Below are 18,632 nucleotides of genomic sequence, written 5' to 3'. Positions count from 1 at the left end.
ACCAGTCTGGGCAGGGCAAGTGGCTACATCATCGCCCCAGAAGTGGTCCCACTTACTTACTTACATCTGACAGTTGTGCGATCTTTTCTGAAGGGAGAAAAAAAGGATGCCAGACAGCAAGCATTTCTCAGTTTCTCCTTCCTACAGCCAGATGGAGCTTAAAGGGTTTCTTTACCCCCCTGAAGAGCATGCTAGCCCAACCAGCTGCCATCTGGAAGCCAGTTTGAGTCCATAAGCTCGCTGCTGAAATAAGTTATTAGTCATCTACTGCAACTGGGACACGGGTGGCGCTGTGGGTTAAACCACAGAGCCTAGGGCTTGCCGATCAGAAGGTCGGCGGTTCGAATCCCCGTGATGGGGTGAGCTCCCGTTGCTCGGTCCCTGCTCATGCCAACCTAGCAGTTTGAAAGCACGTCAAAGTGCAAGTAGATAAATAGGTACCGCTCCGGTGGGAAGGTAAATGGCGTTTCCGTGCGCTGCTCTGGTTCGCCAGAAGCGGCTTAGTCATGCTGGCCACATAACCCGGAAGCTGTATGCCAGCTCCCTCAGCCAATAAAGCGAGATGAGTGCTGCAACCCCAGAGTCAGCCATGACTGGACCTAATGGTCAGGGGTCCCTTTACCTTTACCATCTACTGCGAAAGGGGCAGAAGTATAATCTAACTGGGGAGTCCATGTTGTATGTTGGCTAGAGTATCAGCCTTGAAGCTCACTGGATGGTCTTGGCTCAGTTTCTTAGTGAGAGGTTGTGAAGGTGAAATGGAGTTTTTGGTACAACCCACGTTTGCCATCCTAAGCTCCTTGAAGGAAGGGCAGGATTAAACTAATACAGTGGTATCTCAGTTTACGAACTTAATCCGTTCTGGAAGTCGATTCTTAATCCGAAACCATTCTTAAACCAAGGCGCACTTTCCCTGATGAGGCCTCCTGCTGCCGGTGCCCTTCCACTGTTCGACTTCTGTTCTTAGACCGAGGTAAAGTTCACAAACCGGGACACTACTTCTGGTTTTGCGGAGTTCGTAAACTGAATAGTTCATAAACAGGGCTGTTCTTAAACTGAGGTACCGCTTTATGAATAAACAGCTGAAACAACATGTCACAATCTGACTTTGCTAGTTAGCAAGTCTTTTGCTAATTCTACCTTGGAGGTCTTTGAGATCACACTCAGAGGTTAAAAATATGGTTTAGGAGGACTCCGTGAAGTGAATGGCCCCATTCCCATCTTAAGGTCTGACTGGCACATTGTTGCTGGCTTTGTTTGTGATCTTCTAGGGGAGCGGCTCCTTGTGGTAGAAGTGCAGTGTGAAAGGTTAAGGATGCTGTATCGTGACAGCGCTCGCCCCCCACCGCCACCTCTCCAGGCAGACCGAAGGCAGGTAAATATATAAGCAGAGGCTTAGCCTGCCTCCTCCTTGAACTGTTTTGGTGCCTGAAGAAGGCAGATGATGAGCTAGTATTACAGCATAAAATGTCCAGTTGTATATCTGTTCATGAATGTCTCCTGCTAAGTGTGCTTTGGAGTTTGCAGGCAAAAAAACCAGTTTACACATTGCAGTTATGTATAATTAAATGCAGGCCCTTCTCTTCTTGGTTCAGCCCAAGGAAGTCACCTGGAATCCTTCTAGGGTCTTCCCACCTGTGCGAGCCTGTATGTTCTCCTCACATCTTACAGCCGTGACTTTCCTTGCGGATCCCAGCGCCGGTGGAGGGCTGCCTCGTGGCACCTTCATTTACGCCACATCACCAGTTCCGGTACAGGTAAGAATTCGTGATGGCTATAGTTGCCTCTTCACCTGTGTTCAAGCATGCACAAATATTGATTCAGAAGGTGCTGGGAAGTGCCTTTTATTCTGGGTTAATCCGTGGATGGTCGTGTGTGTGCTTTGTTCCTTTCTCCAGGCACCATCCTTCTACTGGGAGATTGAGATAGTGTCCTACGGAGATACAGATGATGACACAGGGCCGATTGTTTCGTTTGGCTTTGCCACGGAAGCAGAAAAGCGTGATGGAGCGTGGACCAACCCTGTGGGCACCTGCCTCTTCCACAAGTAGGTTGCAAACAAATCTAGTGAAGCTGTATCAGTATCTGGTGTAGGAAATCTTAAGGAACTCATGATCAGGCAACCTTTATTTCTGTTATGAGGGTCCCAGAATGAGACCAGCGAGGTGGGTGTTGGTGTTCTGTGTAACTCCCTTCCGTAATCTGCCCCAGGTATTGAGCTTAAGCCCATTTACATCCATTTGCATTTGTATGCCCTTTGGTGCTCCGCAAAAGGTCTGATTGTTTTTTGCTGTCTCAGTATGGTAACAATTGGGACGTGGGTGGCTCTGTGGGTTAAACGACAGAGCCTAAGGCTTGCTGCTCAGAAGGTCAGCGGTTCGAATCCCCGTGACGGGGTGAGCTCCCGTTGCTCCGTCCCTGCTCCTGCCAACCTAGCAGTTCAAAAGCATGTCAAAGTACAAGTAGATAAACAGGTACCACTCCGGCGGGAAGGTAAATGGTGTTTCCGTGCACTGCTCTGGTTCGCCAGAAGCAGCTTAGTCATGCTGGCCACATGACCCAGAAGCTGTATGCCGGCTCCCTTGGCCAATAAAGCGAGATGAGCGCCACAACCCTAAAGTCGGTCACGACTGCACCTAATGGTCAGGGGTCCCTTTACTTTTACGGTAACAATTGAAGTTTACTTTTAGGGACTTAATACTCCTAGCGCTCAAGTGAAATATTAAGTGAATTGTTTCTCCAGCTAATGCTTCACCCCTTTCTTCACATGGTTTCAGCAATGGAAGGGCTGTTCATTACAACGGTTCCAGTTTGCTGCAGTGGAAAAGTGTGAGACTGGATGTGACCCTCTCTCCTGGTATGTCGGCTATGCTTAACCTGCAAGCATCTTATGAGAGCCACATCAGGAGTGGCAGAGGGATAGATACAACCTTTTTCCTTTTAACCCTTTTCTTTTCCCCTAGGTGATGTTGCAGGCATTGGCTGGGAAAGGGCAGAAGGCACCCCTCCTCCTCCAGGGCAGCCAGCCAAAGGCCGGGTGTATTTTACATACTGCGGACTGCGGTTGGGGCCATATCTGGAGGATGTGTCTGGGGGAATGTGGCCTGTCGTCCACATCCAGAAGAAGGCAGGTTAAACACCCTCTGTATCTCCCAGCTAGAGTTCACCAGAACTTGGCCCCAGATCCTGTTCTTAAATCCAGGCCTTTGAACATGTGGAGCAAAAATTATAGCGAAAACCCCTGTTCTTGTGCAGAGTACCTTTCTCTGTTTCTCTGTTATGCAGTCATAACCAGCCCACACACATCTAAGGGAAGAAATGAAATGTTTTTATACATCTTGTTGTGTTTTAGGTTGTTTTTGATGTTCACTTTTGAAAGTTGTTTTAGTTCTGTTTTGAAAAAATATAATAATAATAATAATAATAATAATAATAATAATAATAATACAATAACAACAGCAATAATGAAAAATAATTCGATTCCCCATACTCTCTGACAATTGCTCATGTTTGCTGGGGTTGATGGGAGTTGGAGTCAGATAACGTCTGAATGGCACCACATTGGCTACCCCTAACCTGGAACTGATGTGTTCTGTAGAGAAAAATTCTTTTTGTGGTTAGAGAGATCTATAAATAAGTTTCCATAAGGCTTGGCGTTGGATTCCCAGCAACAGATTCAGGAGCTTGCCCCTTTTAACCTGGCTGTTCAGATTTTCCTTTCTTAGACGGACTACTGCTTTAGTAGCTTGCTTTAATGCCCTCTCTTGCCTTCATCTGGATCTCTTCTTGTTACTTTATATGCATTATTAAAATTATTTAATTGTATCCTGATTTAGGCGTCCAGCAGAATTGAGAAGCTGGCTGAGAATAACCCAAATAATTAGATATAGAGTTCAATATTCAATATTATTAATAGCACAGTGGGGTATCTTTTCATGTTTCCTTTTTCTAATACTAATTTCCTTTTTGGACAACAACTGCATTATTAGTAATATCATTTTTAAAAAATGCTTCTTGGGTTATTGTGCAACAGAAACCGTAGTTCTCAGAAGTATTTAGTAAGCCAAACACAACCCTCTGTTGCCAGAGTACAGCAAAGAGCGTAAGACTGAAAGAGGGCACAAGTTGACCCCTTCTGCTTTGCTTCTGTCCCCTTGCAGAACACCAAAGTCCGAGCCAATTTTGGGTCTCGTCAGTTTGCCTACGCAGAAGGCCAAGCTCACCGAAACGCCGCTGACCTCTGCATCGACCTCGCAGAAGAAATAAGTGCCAACTTTGAAGCATTGCCTTTTGCCATGGCTTCCGATAGCGATAACGATGCAGGCACCAGCACCGCCTCCGACCCAGGGACTCACGGGCCGCCTTGCCGGATTGCCGCTGTGGCCACAGCTCAGCAACGTAAGGAGAGCAGCTCCCCTCTAGTAGCAAAACAGACTAGGCGTGCCAGTGGAGAGTGACTGGAGCTCTGACAGCAACTGACATTTAAGTGCATTCAACTCTAGTACAGTGGTACCTTGGGTTACATACGCTTCAGGTTACAGACTCTGCTAACCCAGAAATAGTACCTCGGGTTAAGAACTTTGCTTCAGGATGAGAACAGAAATTGTGCGGCGGTGGCAGCAGGAGGCCCCATTAGCTAAAGTGGTACCTCAGGTTAAGAACAGTTTCAGGTTAAGAACGGACTTCCGGATTGAATTAAGTACTTAACCCTAGGTACCACTGTATTATTATTACTATTACTTCTTGAATACCTTCTTGAATTTGGAAAGGAATCAAAAACTTTTTCTTGTTAGTCAAAATGTCAATCGAAATGATATTTCCCCCTTAGCCAGTAGGGAGAAGCTGTAGTTCAGTGACAGAGCACACGCTATGCATGCAGAATGTCTCAGATTTCTGGTAAAATAGGGCTGCCATAGGTCTGGATTTTCCTGGATTTCAAAGGCAGTAATGACATCTGGGGGGAAATTTCCAAAATGTGGTGCTTTGCCATCGAAAAGTCACATTTTGGGAGGTGTTTTCTTTAAAAAAAAGCTCAACAACTTTTGGGGTGTTTTTACTTTTTGAAATATGGTAACCCTAGGTAAGAAAAGAGACTGGTTGGATCAGACCAAAGGCCTATCTTGTCCATCTTACTATTTTCCAAAGGAGATGCCTTAGCAAGACTGGGAAGTCTTTTCCTTCCCCAAGACCCTGGAGAGATGCTGTCAGCAACACTGGGGCAGATAGGCCAATTAGCCTGATTCCACTTAAGGCAGTTGCACATGCTTGTATCCATTTGCAGCATCCCATTGTTGCGACAAAAGCACTATCAGGAAGCTTTCCTCCAAACTAAGGGTCATGTTGCATTCATCAAATTTGTTGGTTAGCACAACTCTCTCTTTCTCTCTCCCCGCCCCCAACCTCTTGCTTGATTACAGAATATGACAGTGACACTTCTTGCCATTATAAGATGGAACTCAGCTATGAAAACTTCATCACATCGGGCCCTGAGCCTCACCCTCCTCCCATTGCAGATGATGAAAGCGATGACGAAGACGATGATGACATCCCAAGGGTAAGCAGAATGAGGCACCTCCATGCTGGGGTTCTTACATGCTCAGTTGCTTTTTGTTTCAGACTTTCAACATTAACAATAACAAATTTCAAGTCTTCAAATGCTTGCTTCTGGGTGTTCTGGCATCTGATGTAGAAAGTCACAGAGCTTCTACACTGCCTCTTTTGTAGACCTCTCAAGCTGGTTGTCCGTATCCATGCAACCTGTACTGGATCTCATATGCATATTTCCTTGACAGCATCACATGGTTCCATGCTAAGCAGGTTCCAGATTCCACCCGAATGATGGATTGAAAATAACACAAACTCCCCCCCCCAAAAAAAAACCTTTTTATTGATAATAATCAGCTAAATATTTTGAGGATCTATACAACTTTGTAACATGCAGAAAACAGCAGTCTCAGAGAAACCAAAGACTGGAACTGAGGGAAGTCGGGGGAGTGGAGGTGGGTGGGTTTTGTGTGGGAGGGTGGGGTGGGGGTAGGGAGGAAAAATGGGGGGGAAACAAGGATGATATGTTTTTGGATAATATGTCTTGTTTTAATTTTGAATAAAAAAACTTTAAAAAGAAAGAAAGAAAATAACACGAACAAACGTAGAAGCTTAGGAAGGAAGATTGTGTCAGGACAGTCTCCACCTGGTACTTTGTCTGTCTGCCCACCAGTTCCCACATTTACAGATTATCATCAATGTAGCTGCCAGCTGCCTCACTAAGTGGATTCCCTCAACTCCTCATCTTCAATTAGCACCGCCTTTCTTTCTTCGCTTGCCTTCTTATAGATGCTTCCTGCACTCACCCCATAACAGAATTCTGTTTCTTTCTGCAAATCTATAGACCCCTGCCCTTTTCTAAATGCCATGATCCACAAAAGGAGGGATCAGATCAAAACTTGGATATACTGTAGATACTCTTGTTTTTCAACACTGCAGATTGCATGATGTTCATTTTCTTGGATTTTTATGTGTGTGCATTGAGGTGGGAGGGAGGCATACCTCTGGGTTAATTAAGACGTTTTGCATTTAGAAGCTCTCAGACTTATTTAGACCTCTTGAGATCTGCTGCTTGTCGGGATAAATATTCTGTGGCTGGATGGGCTGATGTCCCTCCCTCGATCTGACACGGACATGCTTGGCTTCCCTTGGCAGGAGGATCACTATGCCTTGCTAGTGAAAGCCTGGGAGACCAAAGTATTCCCTACAATTAGAAGGCGGTTCCGCAATGAAGCAGAGAGGAAGTCTGGCTTGGATCAAATTAAAGGAGCTTTGCAGCTGGGTAAGTCCACCAGAAGCATTTCTCTTCTGAATTTAGCACCAATTTCCAGGCCCCTTTGCTAATACCCACACTGGCAAACCTTTGCTCTTGTGCTTATTCCTCTGCTTCGATACAAAGCTGTTGCTGTTTAGTCGTTTAGTCATGTCCGACTCTTCGTGACCCCCTGGACCAGAGCACGCCAGGCACTCCTGCCTTCCACTGCCTCCCGCAGTTTGGTCAAACTCATGCTGGTAGCTTCGATACAGAGCTAGATACTCATAAAAGGTTTTCCACGTTTGCTAGAGATTCTAGCCTGTAGTGACCTGCTCATTCAGCCATTGCCTGAGAAGTCTCACTCCGAGTGATCCAAACTGCTAGCCTTCAAGCTGTTCCACAGGCTTGCTTAATTGAAGGATGGTCTTTGTTTCAGGAATGGTTGATATAGCCCGACAAACAGTGGAATTCCTCTATGAGGAAAACGGGGGCATCCCTCGAGACCTGTACCTTCCCACAATCGAGGATATCAAAGACGAAGCCAATAAGTTCACCATTGATAAAGTTCGGAAAGGTATGTTTTGGGAGGGGGTCGGTCTTTGACCTCGCTTCTCCTTGGGTTAGATTAAGGGTGGATTCAGGGCCTCGCCTTGGATGGCTCCAAACAGAATGAGTGAGCCACCTCCACTGAGAAGCAGGCAAAGGTCTTCTTGGGATGGGTGTGCTGCAGTTCACCCACCCGCATCAGCACAACCACCGTTTTGAGGCTGCAGCCATGAAATGTTGGGCGTGGATGTGTGAAACACCCACACTCTGTTCCTATAGGCTAATGAAGCAGAAGGAATTTAGCTGCCATCATAGTTGGAGCTAAGTCAGAGGCCCTGCTTCTCATCACCGTGATCCCGTGCTGCTTTCTTGTAGGCCTTGATGCCTTACAAACACAATATGGCAAGAAGACATGGCAGCCAGAGCTGACTTGCTTTATGATAACCGTAAACAGCAGGCCACAGATTGGGGGATGTACAAGTCCTTATCTACTCCTCACACATTTCTAGCTTGGGATGGTCTATATAGGCTGGACATAGGAGCAGCTGCTAGCTTTAGCAAGGGGGCCTCCTTCTTGAGAAGGCCTAGCTTCAACTTACCAAAGATCACAAAAGTTAAGACCACCTTTCTCTTGGTTCCAGGTCTCACCGTTGTCACCCGCTGCCCAGATAGTAACAACGTGGCCACCAATGCCGTAGGAACAGCCCTGCCTAAGTTTGCTATCCGTGGGATGTTGAAGACATTTGGGCTCCACGGAGTTGTTCTGGACGTTGATTCGGCAAGTGGAAGCTATGTTTAAGCTTGGGTGGGGTGGCTCTGGCGTTTTGGCTACTGTAGCCCATCACAAAGGCGCAGAGTTGTCAGGTGAAAAACATTTTGTCATTCCAGGTGAATGAGCTTGTCCAGGTAGAGACTTATCTCAGGAGCGAAGGTGTCTTGGTCAGATACTGGTACCCTATTGATATGCTTGAACGACCACCTGCCGGCTATAGGAGGACTGCAACAAATGGCCTGGTCTCTCTGGACAATACAAACATTCAGATTCACAGGTAAATTAAGATTAAAGCATTGGGGAGGGAGCGTGCGCCTGAGACCGTTATCCTTGCAGCTACATCCAGGGTCTCTCTGCTGCGGTCCAAGAGGTGTAGCTTTGTGTAATAAAATATTTTCTGACATCTAAAAGGAAACCTGACAGTGTTTATGAAGGGCCTTCTCCACCAAAGTTCAACTAACGTTCTGATAATGGTTATTTTCAATTTTTATAGAATCTATGTGATTCTTTTTTAATTTCGCCACTTAACAGTTGTCAGTTTCTGTTCATTCTTTTATTAATTCAGGGTTAATTGGTAGTTTTACTCACAAGTCTTCCTTGTAACCTGTCCTATTCAGCTGGAGAGGTTTGCCCTTCACTGCCACAGATAGTAAAGGAACAACTATTTCTCAGGAATGAATGCTGTACTTTGTCCCTAGATGCTGCTGTAGAGCTGTTTCCTGTCTCTTGGTGCATGCCAAAGCAAGCTGTGTTGCAGTGCCATCTAGTGAAAGAATATAAGCAGTACCACACATATTTAGAATAGAGTTGAAGGGAAGAGGGGGAAAGTACACACATTTTTCAATCCTAAGGGATTGCTAATGCCCTAATACAGCTGATCAGACACAGAGAGATGGCAGTGACAGCTGGTGACCACTAGACCTGATGGGACTGCTGGGTGTCAGGGGCCCAATGAACCCCACGGGGGTGGCCAAGTACAGTGGTGCCCCGCAAGACGAATGCCTCGCAAGACGGAAAACCCGCTAGACGAAAGGGTTTTCCGTTTTGGAGGCGCTTCGCAAAACAAATTTCCCTATGGGGTTGCTTCGCAAGACGAAAAAATCTTGTGAGTTCCCGTAGGTTTTTTTCGCTCCCCCCCTTTTCCTAAGCCGCTAAGCCGCTTAACAGCTGATCCGCTGATAAGCCGCTTAACAGCTGATCGCTAAGAGCCGCTAGACCGCTGTAGCGCTAATCCGCTAAGCTGTCAATGGGCTTGCTTCGCAAGACGAAAAAACTGCTAGACGAAGAGAATCGCGGAACGGATTCTTTGTGTCTTGCGAGGCACCACTGTACTGTTTCCCCCCATTCTTCCCTTGCAAAGCTACTATAGGAACTTAAGCACTGCTATTTTACAAATAGGACCCAACTAAACTGAAAAAAAATCTTACTTTGGTTCAGAAGGTTCAGTGACAAAATATTCTGTGTATACAGAGGTGGTTTTTTTAAAGACCCTTGAAATATGTCTTTTCTTTATCTCTCTTTTTACAGAGAACTTTTACGATGTGAAGCTGCACTCGCTAGGCTGTACTGCCGCATGGCTCTTCTAAATATTTTTGCCCCTAAATCTCCTCACATGTTTACTCACCTGTTTCACATCCCTGCCATTCGGGACATCACTCTAGAACACCTCCAGCTGCTATCCAATCAGCTTCTTGCACCACCTCTTCCTGGTAAAATGGGACTTTTAAAAGCAAATAGTACAGTAGTTTTAACCATATCCATAAATGAGATAGTGTGCACATTTGTTTATTTGTTTAATCAATTCAGTCTTTGTAGCTGTTGAGATCAGTTTGTTCTTTTAATATGATGAAGAGAAGATGGATAGCCAAAGGTGAGTGAGTTGAGCCATGTCTCCCTTTTCACTTGACAGATGGAACGATCAGCTCCAGCTCTATCCTCCTGGCCCAGTCCCTCCAGCACTGCATACATTCCCAGAACTGCTCAGCCACAGACCTCTTCTACCAAGGCAGTTCCCAAACAGTCCAGGAGTGGCTTACAGTTGCTATTGCTCGGACCCTCCATCAGGGAGAGGAGAGTCTGCTCGATCTGACAAAACAGATCTGTTCCTCCTTGCAGGTAAGCCCCCCCCCCCATATCAAATTTTAATTTACAGTCGTACCTTGGATCTCGAACGCTTTGGCTCCCAAACAAATAGACTCCCGAACAATCGAAACCTGGAAGTGAGTGTTTCGGTTTCCGAACGATTTTTGGAAGCTGAACGTCCAGCGTGGCTTCTGCAGCTTTTGATTGGCTGCAGGAGCTTCCTGCAGCCAATCAGAAGCCGCGCTTTGGTTTCTGAATGTTTTGGAAGTCGAACGGACTTCTGGAACAGATTCTGATCAACTTCCAAGGTACGTCTGTATTATAGATTCATAAAAAGCACTCTCAAATCTATTCAGGCTTTTCTTTCTTTGATTAAAATGCCCATTTGCCACCTTGAAATAAATTATATGTTGTATTTATAGTAGATCAGAGGAGGCTCTGAAGTAGGTCAGAGCACAAACGACTGCTAGCTATGCTCTCCCTCCAGTGCTGGAGGCATTGTGCCTCTGAATACCAGCTGCTGGACATCACAAATGAGGAGAGCAGTACTGTTTGGCCACTGTGAGAACAAGGTGCTGGACTAGAAGGGCTTTCTTAGACTCCTTCCTTGTCCATAGGAGAAAAGAGCTGCTGGAGAGGAAAAAAACCTTCATCCAGCCCCTGTTCAAAAGAAAGCCAGCCCCTTCCCTTTGAGAAAAGGTCGGGTGATGCTTGTTCCCCTTGTTGGTGAACTATAAGGGACTGCCTTTTCAGCTCCTTTGTAGCTTAAGAAGGTGGCATCATAAGTTTTTGAGATGTAGGGGCTCTCCAGATCAAGCTAGCTAGCCTAGCTCAGCATCAATTTAATTTAGAAATGGTAGAATGGATGGCTGTGTCTCCAACCTCAGGTTTATAACTGTTTTAAAAACTCTGCTTTTCAGAATGCTCCCGAACAGTTCCCATCTGAAGAGTTTCCCATTTCTGAATCCAAAGTCAACATGGACGTGAACTTCCCTGGTGCAGCCTTTATAGTAGTGTCCTGTAAGGAAAGTCAGTCTGGATTCCGCAAAGAGTAAGTCGCTGCGAGCAAAGAGAATGAGGGTGGGGGGAAACCGGCTTTAAAAATCTACCTGCCCATGAAAGATTCCAAAATGCTGATTTTCCCTCCCCCAAGCCCAGTGGCGTACCGTGGGGGGTGCAGGGGGGGGGCTGGCCGCACCGGGCACAACATCTGGGAGTTAGGGTTAGGGGACGCAAATCCACAGGTTAGGGGACGCAAATCCACGGGTTAGGGGGCGCAAATTACTTGCCTTGCCCTGGGTGCTGACAACCCACGCTACGCCACTGCCCAAGCCACACCATAGTTACAGAAAGGGAGAATTGTATGTTATGATAATGACAGTATCTTGTACAATGTCACTAGCAACACAGTCCTGTTGCCTTACAGAGCAACGCAGGTGACATGATAAATCCCTGCCCCCAAGGAGCTTTCAAAGCAATTGAAGATGAGACTCCTGGGTCTGTTTTCTTAAAAGCTTCTTGTGCTGCACCCTTAGCAAACCTTCCTTTTTGTTTTGTAGCTCCTCGCTTTATAAGGCTCCCTGGGCTCGGATTCTTGTTTATGGCCTTGGTCACAAAGTGAAGAGGAGTGGCCAGTTGAACCTCATTGAGGCTGTGTGTTACCCTCGAGATGCTTCTCCAACCAACACAGGCTTGACGCCACCCCCCACAACCAATCAGTATCCTTCCGTCATCATATCCACAGACAAGGTCCACATCAAACTTGGTAAGATTCAAAATGCACACACGAAAACATCTTTGGAATAGGGATTGATAACTGCAGCAGTAGATCATGACTGCATGTCATGAATAGAGGCTGGAGCTCTATTGTTCAGGATCTGAGATACTAGCTTGAGAGATCTTAATTTAGGTAACAGTAAAGGTAAAGAGACCCCTGACCATTAGGTCCAGTCGTGACCTACTCTGGGGTTGCGGCGCTCATCTCGCTTTATTGGCCGAGGGAGCCGGCGTTTGTCTGCAGACAGCTTCCGGGTCATGTGGCCAGCAGGACTAAGCTGCTTCTGGTGAACCAGAGCAGCACACGGAAACGCCGTTTACCTTTCCACTGCAGCGGTACCTATTTATCTACTTGCACTTTGACGTGCTTTCGAACTGCTAGGTTGGACCAAGCAACGGGAGCTCACCCCGTCGCAGGGATTCGAACCGCCAACCTTCTGATCGACAAGTCCTAGGCTCTGTGGTTTAACCCATAGCGCCACCCACGTCCCTTGATGAGAATAGATCTCAATTTACCCAAGAGCTATTCTCATCATGTTATAATTGATTTTTAAAACCTCACTCTTTAAACCTTGCCTTTGAGAATTCTGGAGGTACACATTGCTCAAGGATTTTTTCCTTGGGGAAGCTAAAGGGGTGGGGGCTGATTTTTCTTTACCCCAAGTCTCCTTTTTAATAATGCATATAACACCATTGCTGAAAGTGAACTTCAGCGGCTACTCTTATTTCTGTGGGTCTCATTCAAGGAGTGTCACCGCCTCCTGGAGCTGTGCTCATCCTGCACTCCCTTCCCCTGGAATTTCCCCTGGCGATGGCATTTGCAGAGCAGCTGCTGACCTGGAAACTCGAGAATGGCGATGGAAAATCTGAAGAGGAGCTGGACACAATCCCTGCCTCAGTTCTCTTGCAAGTGGTGGAAATCCTTGGTGAGAATGGAGCTCCTTGTTGTACACAACCATGGGTGGGGAAATATAATAATGTTTTGGAAACTACAGTGACAAAACGGCCCCAATGCCATGAGCTTAAAAAAACATTAAGACAGCCCTTCCAATGAACCACCCTGTTGCCACCTCCCTGCTGGGCTGCCCAGAGTTAAAAGCCCCAGCTGGATACAACAGAGATCTGATAGGTACGTTGCTGGTGGATTTCCTTCCTTCCTTCCTTCCTTCCTTCCTTCCTTCCTTCCTTCCTTCCTTCCTTCCTTCCTTCCTTCCTTCTTCCCTCCCTCCCTCCCTCCCTCCCTCCCTCCCTCCCTCCCTCTTTCTCTCTTCTCCCATCCCCTTGCCTGCTTTTTGGTAATGATAATGATGAATGGTGAATAAGGAGAAAAAGGAGAATTAGCGGCTCGTAGGATGTAGGATTCCAGTTCTGGTGAATAGGCTTTGGTCAATTTCAGTGCCCTGTTAAAGAGACCCAATTCCTGCCACCCAGAAACCTACACTATGCAACAGAAATCCATGGCTCTGGGGAGGCACAACACCAGTATGTCCTCTAACATGGCATCTTTTGAGCTCTGGGGAGGCCTAGAGTCTCTGCTCCTGCTTTTCCTTGGTAACAATAAGACTTTTGGTTTTTCTACGCATGCAGGTTGGAGGCGAGCACTCTTGACATGGCTAGCCAGGGATGGGGTGCTGTCTTCACAGCTTCCGCATAAGCTGGAGCAAAAGAGCATATTCCATTTTAGGCTGCTAATCTCTAAACTTACTTATAAATAGGAGCACATTCTGCTGTAAATGCCGTAACCCCCATTGAGTTTTCTTTTTTTACAATCAAGCCGTGTATAAATTTTATGAAATAAGTAAATAAATAAAAAACCTGACTCCCCATTCTGTTTGCACATTTCTAGGGAATTTCCTGTGGACAATCAACATGGCAGCCTGTGTGAAAGAACTGCTCTTTCATCTCCTAGCCGAATTGCTTCGCAAAATTCATGGGCTAGAGCAGAAGAAGAACCCAGCAGGGTTGTCCTCCTCCATTGCGCTTCAGCTCAACCCTTGCCTGGCCATGCTGATGGCTCTCCAGTCAGAACTGCACAGGCTGTACGATGAAGAAACCCAAAACTGGGCATCTGGAAATGCTTGTGGCGGGTCTGGTGTTGGAGGAGCTGACCAGGGGAGATTTTCCACTTATTTTCATGCTCTGATGGAGGTCTGCCTGGCTGTAGCAGAAGTAACCTTGCCGATCAACATGAGCATCACAGCCAATGTGATGTCCTCGACCAGCGGCCCAAATCTAAGTGATTCTTCCTCCTCCTCTTCATCGTCTCCTGGGCAGACCCCGCAGAGCCCAAGCCTCCTGTCAAAGAGGAAAAAGGTCAAAATGAAGCGAGAGAAGACAACGTCTTCAGGGAAGCGGACGTCATCCCGAGCTGCCGAAACGGACACCGCTCTGTTGAGCATCGGTGGGAGCAAGCCAGAGGACATGTTGTGGTTCCATCGGGCGCTCACCTTGCTGATAATCCTCAGGCATCTAACAAAGAAGGATCCCCAGGGGCTGGGCGTGACCAATGATGCTGTGGCCGATGCTTGCCAGGCCTTGGTTGGGACAACTGCTCACAGCCGCCTGCTGGTGATTTCGGGGATCCCCACCCACTTGGAGGAAGGCACTGTGCGGAGCGCCATCCGCAAGGCCTGCAATGCCCACGGCGGTGTCTTCAAAGATGAGATCTACATTCCAGTCCAGGAGGAGGAGCCTAAGAAAACCAAGGACAAAGCGGAGGGAGGGGAATGTAAGACCGAGATGGACAAGCCTGTGGTCTCCAGCAGCGTGGACAGCTTGGACATCAGCAGCTCCAGCAGCGTCACGCCTGCCATGAGCATCAGTGCCTCTGCTTCCACCAGCCAAGCCTCTCTTTGTAGCTCCCAGGGGATCTCGCGGACCATTAGCGATATCTCGGTAGACCAGTTTCAAGCTGGCCTGGAGATGGTCATTCCGCCTGGGTTGCTGGAGCCACATGTGGTTTCCAGCCAGGAGAGTTTAGACCTTTCACTCTGCAGCACTGGGAGTCTGGGCAGCCTGGGGAGTCTCGGGGAGCAGCTCGACAATGTGGAAACAGCATCGGTGTCTGATGTCGGGTCTATGTACACTGTTACATCTCTGGACAGCCAGCCGGTCCCCTCGAGGCCTATCAAGGGCTTTGCAGTTGTGGAGGTAATTGTTTTCCGCAGAAGAGGGTGTAGTGGAAGGGGAGCCAATCCTTTGGGGTAGCCCTGGGGGACCTGCCCTGTTTCTCTTTATCAGCTTCCACCACCCTCTTATGAGTCACCTAGGGCAAGGATTCCCACTTTTTTAAAGGTGGTCACCATGAGAGTGAGGAAACAGCCAGCTGAATTCCATATATATTGGTGTTATCACCAGGTTTTCCTGTGTGGTGCCAGTGTGGTGTAGTGGTTAAGAGCGGCAGACTCGTAATCTGGTGAACCAGGTTCGCGTCTCTGCTCCTCCACATGCAGCTGCTGGGTGACCTTGGGCTAGTCACACTTCTTTGAAGTCTCCCAGCCCCACACACCTCACAGAGTATTTGTTGTGGGGGAGGAAGGGAAAGGAGAATGTTAGCCGCTTTGAGACTCCTTCGGGTAGTGATAAAGCGGGATATCAAATCCAAACTCCTCCTCCTCCTCTTCTTCTTCTTCTTCTTCTTCTTCTTCTTCTTCTTCTTCTTCTTCTTCTTCTTCTTCTTCTTCTGTCACTGCAAGATAGATCTTGGCAAGAAGGATGTGTCTCCTCTGCTTATACATGATGGGGGGCCTGGGTAATCTTAACATGACAGACAAGGGATAGCATAATTGCACCACAGCAGGTTGATCTGGATAGGACAAGCTGACACTATTGGCACAGATTGTACAATTAGTTTTAACTTTGGTACCTCTTAGTGTGGAGTGCAAGTTAGCTCTTAGTGTGGAGAGCTGACAAGTATGTGCTTGAGGCAGCTTGAATTAAAAGATCGTTGGTAAATCTGTTTTTGCTTCCTATGATGAACCCGCTTCCTGCGCTCTGCATTTGTGAAGAAGGGAAGGAAGGAAGGAAAGGAGACATATATCCATTTCTCTTGAGTCAAACAAGCTGCATAGCATTTGAAGGCTTTGCATGTATGTCAGACAAAACAGCAAAGAGACTCTATGATTCCGTAAAGATTAATTTGTTGTACTATGGAAAAGCTGAGGATGGAAGAGCCTGCAGTTCATGAGTGTATCTGTTGAACTAAGTTTCTGCCTTACGAAAGCAGCTCAGGCTACAATGAATTAGCCTATAAGGTGCCACAGAACTCTTTGCTGTGTTTTCATGCAGCCACCTAACAGGATGTGAGGATGGGCCATGGCCAGACTTTGGTTCATCTCAGTGGATCCTAGGCCTGGCTAAAAAGTAATAATGGTAGCTCCTCTGGCTTGTAAGAAGAGGTATACAGTGGTACCTCGGGTTACATACGCTTCAGGTTACATACGCTTCAGGTTACAGACTCTGCTAACCCAGAAATAGTACCTTGGGTTAAGAACTTTGCTTCAGGATGAGAACAGAAATCGGGCTCCGGTGGCGCGGTGGCAGCAGGAGGCCCCATTAGCTAAAGTGGTGCTTCAGGTTAAGAATAGTTTCAGGTTAAGAAAGGACCTCTGGAACAAATTAAGTACCGTATTTTTCGCTCTATAGGACACACTTTTCCCCCTTCAAAAATGAAGGGGAAATGTGTGTGCGTCCTATGGAGCGAAGACACCATAGCCCCGCGACCCTCTCCCGGTTGGAGAGGTGACGCGCAGCTCAGGCAGGTGCCTCCATAGCCGCGCGTCACCTCTCCAGCCGGGAGAGCTCGCGCGGAGCTAAAGCAGCCCCTCGCGACCCTCTCCCGGCTGGAGAGGTGACGCGCGGCTATGGCAGGAGCCTCCATAGCCGCGCGTCACCTCTCCAGCCCGGAGAGCGCGCGCGGAGCTAAAGCAGCCCCTCGCGACCCTCTCCCGGCTGGAGAGGTGACGCGCGGCTATGGCAGGAGCCTCCATAGCCGCGCGTCACCTCTCCAGCCCGGAGAGCGCGCGCGGAGCTAAAGCAGCCCCTCGCGACCCTCTCCCGGCTGGAGAGGTGACGCGCGGCTATGGCAGGAGCCTCCATAGCCGCGCGTCACCTCTCCAGCCCGGAGAGCGCGCGCGGAGCTAAAGCAGCCCCTCGCGACCCTCTCCCGGCTGGAGAGGTGACGCGCGGCTATGGCAGGAGCCTCAATAGCCGTGCGTCACCTCTCCAGCCGGGAGAGCGCGGACGGGGATAAAGAAGCCATAGCCCCGCGATCCTCTCCCAGCTGGAGAAGTGACGCGTGACTATGGCAGCAGCCTCTCCGCTGCGCCTTTCCGCTGCTCCCAGACCTGCTCTTTGGGGCTGGTGGTGGGCTTCCCCCCGCCAGCCCCAAAGAGCAGGTCGAAAGGAACCTGAAGCCAGGAGAGCGAGAGGGGTCGGTGCGCACTGACCCCTCTAGCTCTCCAGGCTTCCAAGGTAGCCGCCTGAACGCACCTTAAATGGCACCTTGTTTTAGAGCGGGAAAACAAGAGGGGGAAAATTCTCCCACTCTCTGCGCAGCGCTTCCTGCCGCTTTGCTGAAGGGGCACTGGTCAGAGAGCGGAAGAATTTTTTTCCCTTGTTCTCCCCCCTCTAAAACAAGGTGCGTCCTATTGTCCGGTGCGTCCTATGGTGCGAAAAATACAGTACGTAACCAGAGGTACCACTGTATTTCAGTGCAAAAGATATTACTATATTGGTACCCAGCCATCTTAAAATGGACTGTGGTGATGCAGCAGTTTAATTTCATTTGCATACTATTCTTATTCTTATTTATTATTAACAAATTTCTTACCAGCACTTCACCATAAAGTCAAAGTGCAGATTACAGCACTGTAAAAATACAACATTAAATTAGATTAAAACAATTTGCAGTTGGGTGAGACCTTAAATATATAATAGGTTCTTCATCTTGCTTTGGTGTTTTTGTTTTGTTTTGTTTTGTTTGCAGAATTTGGGATTTGGAGGAGGCAGAACAGATTGATTATGTCAGAAGTGAGTGGGAAAGGGTAGGGGAGAATGTAAAACAGGTCAAGAATTCAGTGTCATAAGATCAAAAGAACCATTAGCCATTGATTGAAAAGAACTCATTTACCTTCATAAATTTACCTGGATTGTGTGTTTGTTGAAAATAGATACGATCCCGGGCCAAGATAGAAAAGATCCGAGCCAGCTTATTTAACAGCAGCGATTTGATTGGCTTGTCGAGTCTGGATGGAGAGGATGAGCTCATGGAAATGTCGACGGAGGAAATTTTAACTGTCTCAACTGTGAATCAGAGTTTGTTTGATACACAAGGGAGTCCTGCACTGGAAGACTATTTCAATGACAAGACCATCAAAGGTGTGTGTTCAGTTACGTTTTGAAAGCACTTTGCACTCATGCTACATGTGTCTTATGCGTGTCTGAGAAACAGACCTTCATTTCATTTCACTGGGGTTTGTGCAAGAGGTTTTGCTGCCATTGTGAGGTGAGCCACATTCATGGCACTGCTGGAGTTCAGTTATCCAGACTGTTAAGCTGCGGCCCGATGTTAGACTTCAAGTCCTCTCTTCCCTAACCTTTGGCCAAGACTGATGGGAATTGAAGTTCAATGCCACAGCCTTTCACAAGAGATACAAG

At 47.5% G+C, this 18,632-nt stretch overlaps 1 protein-coding gene across 4 annotated transcripts in view; it reads left to right on the top strand.

The window, feature by feature from the left end:
• The window catches only part of HECTD4 (HECT domain E3 ubiquitin protein ligase 4), a 124,999-nt gene that overhangs the window by 90,252 nt on the left and 16,115 nt on the right, over window positions 1–18,632 (top strand). For 3 of the 4 annotated variants that reach the window (XM_081923233.1, XM_081923231.1, XM_081923232.1), the window contains exons 45-62: window positions 1,272–1,375; window positions 1,575–1,757; window positions 1,899–2,047; window positions 2,778–2,857; window positions 2,964–3,127; window positions 4,161–4,398; window positions 5,418–5,554; window positions 6,700–6,826; window positions 7,236–7,373; window positions 7,987–8,123; window positions 8,234–8,394; window positions 9,645–9,826; window positions 10,027–10,232; window positions 11,120–11,250; window positions 11,759–11,964; window positions 12,722–12,901; window positions 13,822–15,125; window positions 18,146–18,353. In XM_081923233.1, coding sequence (XP_081779359.1) covers window positions 1,272–1,375; window positions 1,575–1,757; window positions 1,899–2,047; window positions 2,778–2,857; window positions 2,964–3,127; window positions 4,161–4,398; window positions 5,418–5,554; window positions 6,700–6,826; window positions 7,236–7,373; window positions 7,987–8,123; window positions 8,234–8,394; window positions 9,645–9,826; window positions 10,027–10,232; window positions 11,120–11,250; window positions 11,759–11,964; window positions 12,722–12,901; window positions 13,822–15,125; window positions 18,146–18,353 — 4,035 coding nt within the window. The remainder of the gene's footprint in view (window positions 1–1,271; window positions 1,376–1,574; window positions 1,758–1,898; window positions 2,048–2,777; window positions 2,858–2,963; window positions 3,128–4,160; window positions 4,399–5,417; window positions 5,555–6,699; window positions 6,827–7,235; window positions 7,374–7,986; window positions 8,124–8,233; window positions 8,395–9,644; window positions 9,827–10,026; window positions 10,233–11,119; window positions 11,251–11,758; window positions 11,965–12,721; window positions 12,902–13,821; window positions 15,126–18,145; window positions 18,354–18,632) is intronic. The other variant, XM_081923234.1, reaches the window with a different exon arrangement.

Source organism: Podarcis melisellensis, assembly GCF_964234715.1.
Source record: "Podarcis melisellensis genome assembly, chromosome: 8".
In the NCBI taxonomy this organism is placed as follows: Eukaryota; Metazoa; Chordata; class Lepidosauria; order Squamata; family Lacertidae; genus Podarcis; species Podarcis melisellensis.
The sequence above is the reverse complement of the archived record's forward strand: the minus strand, read 5'-3'. Positions and strand labels throughout refer to the sequence as shown.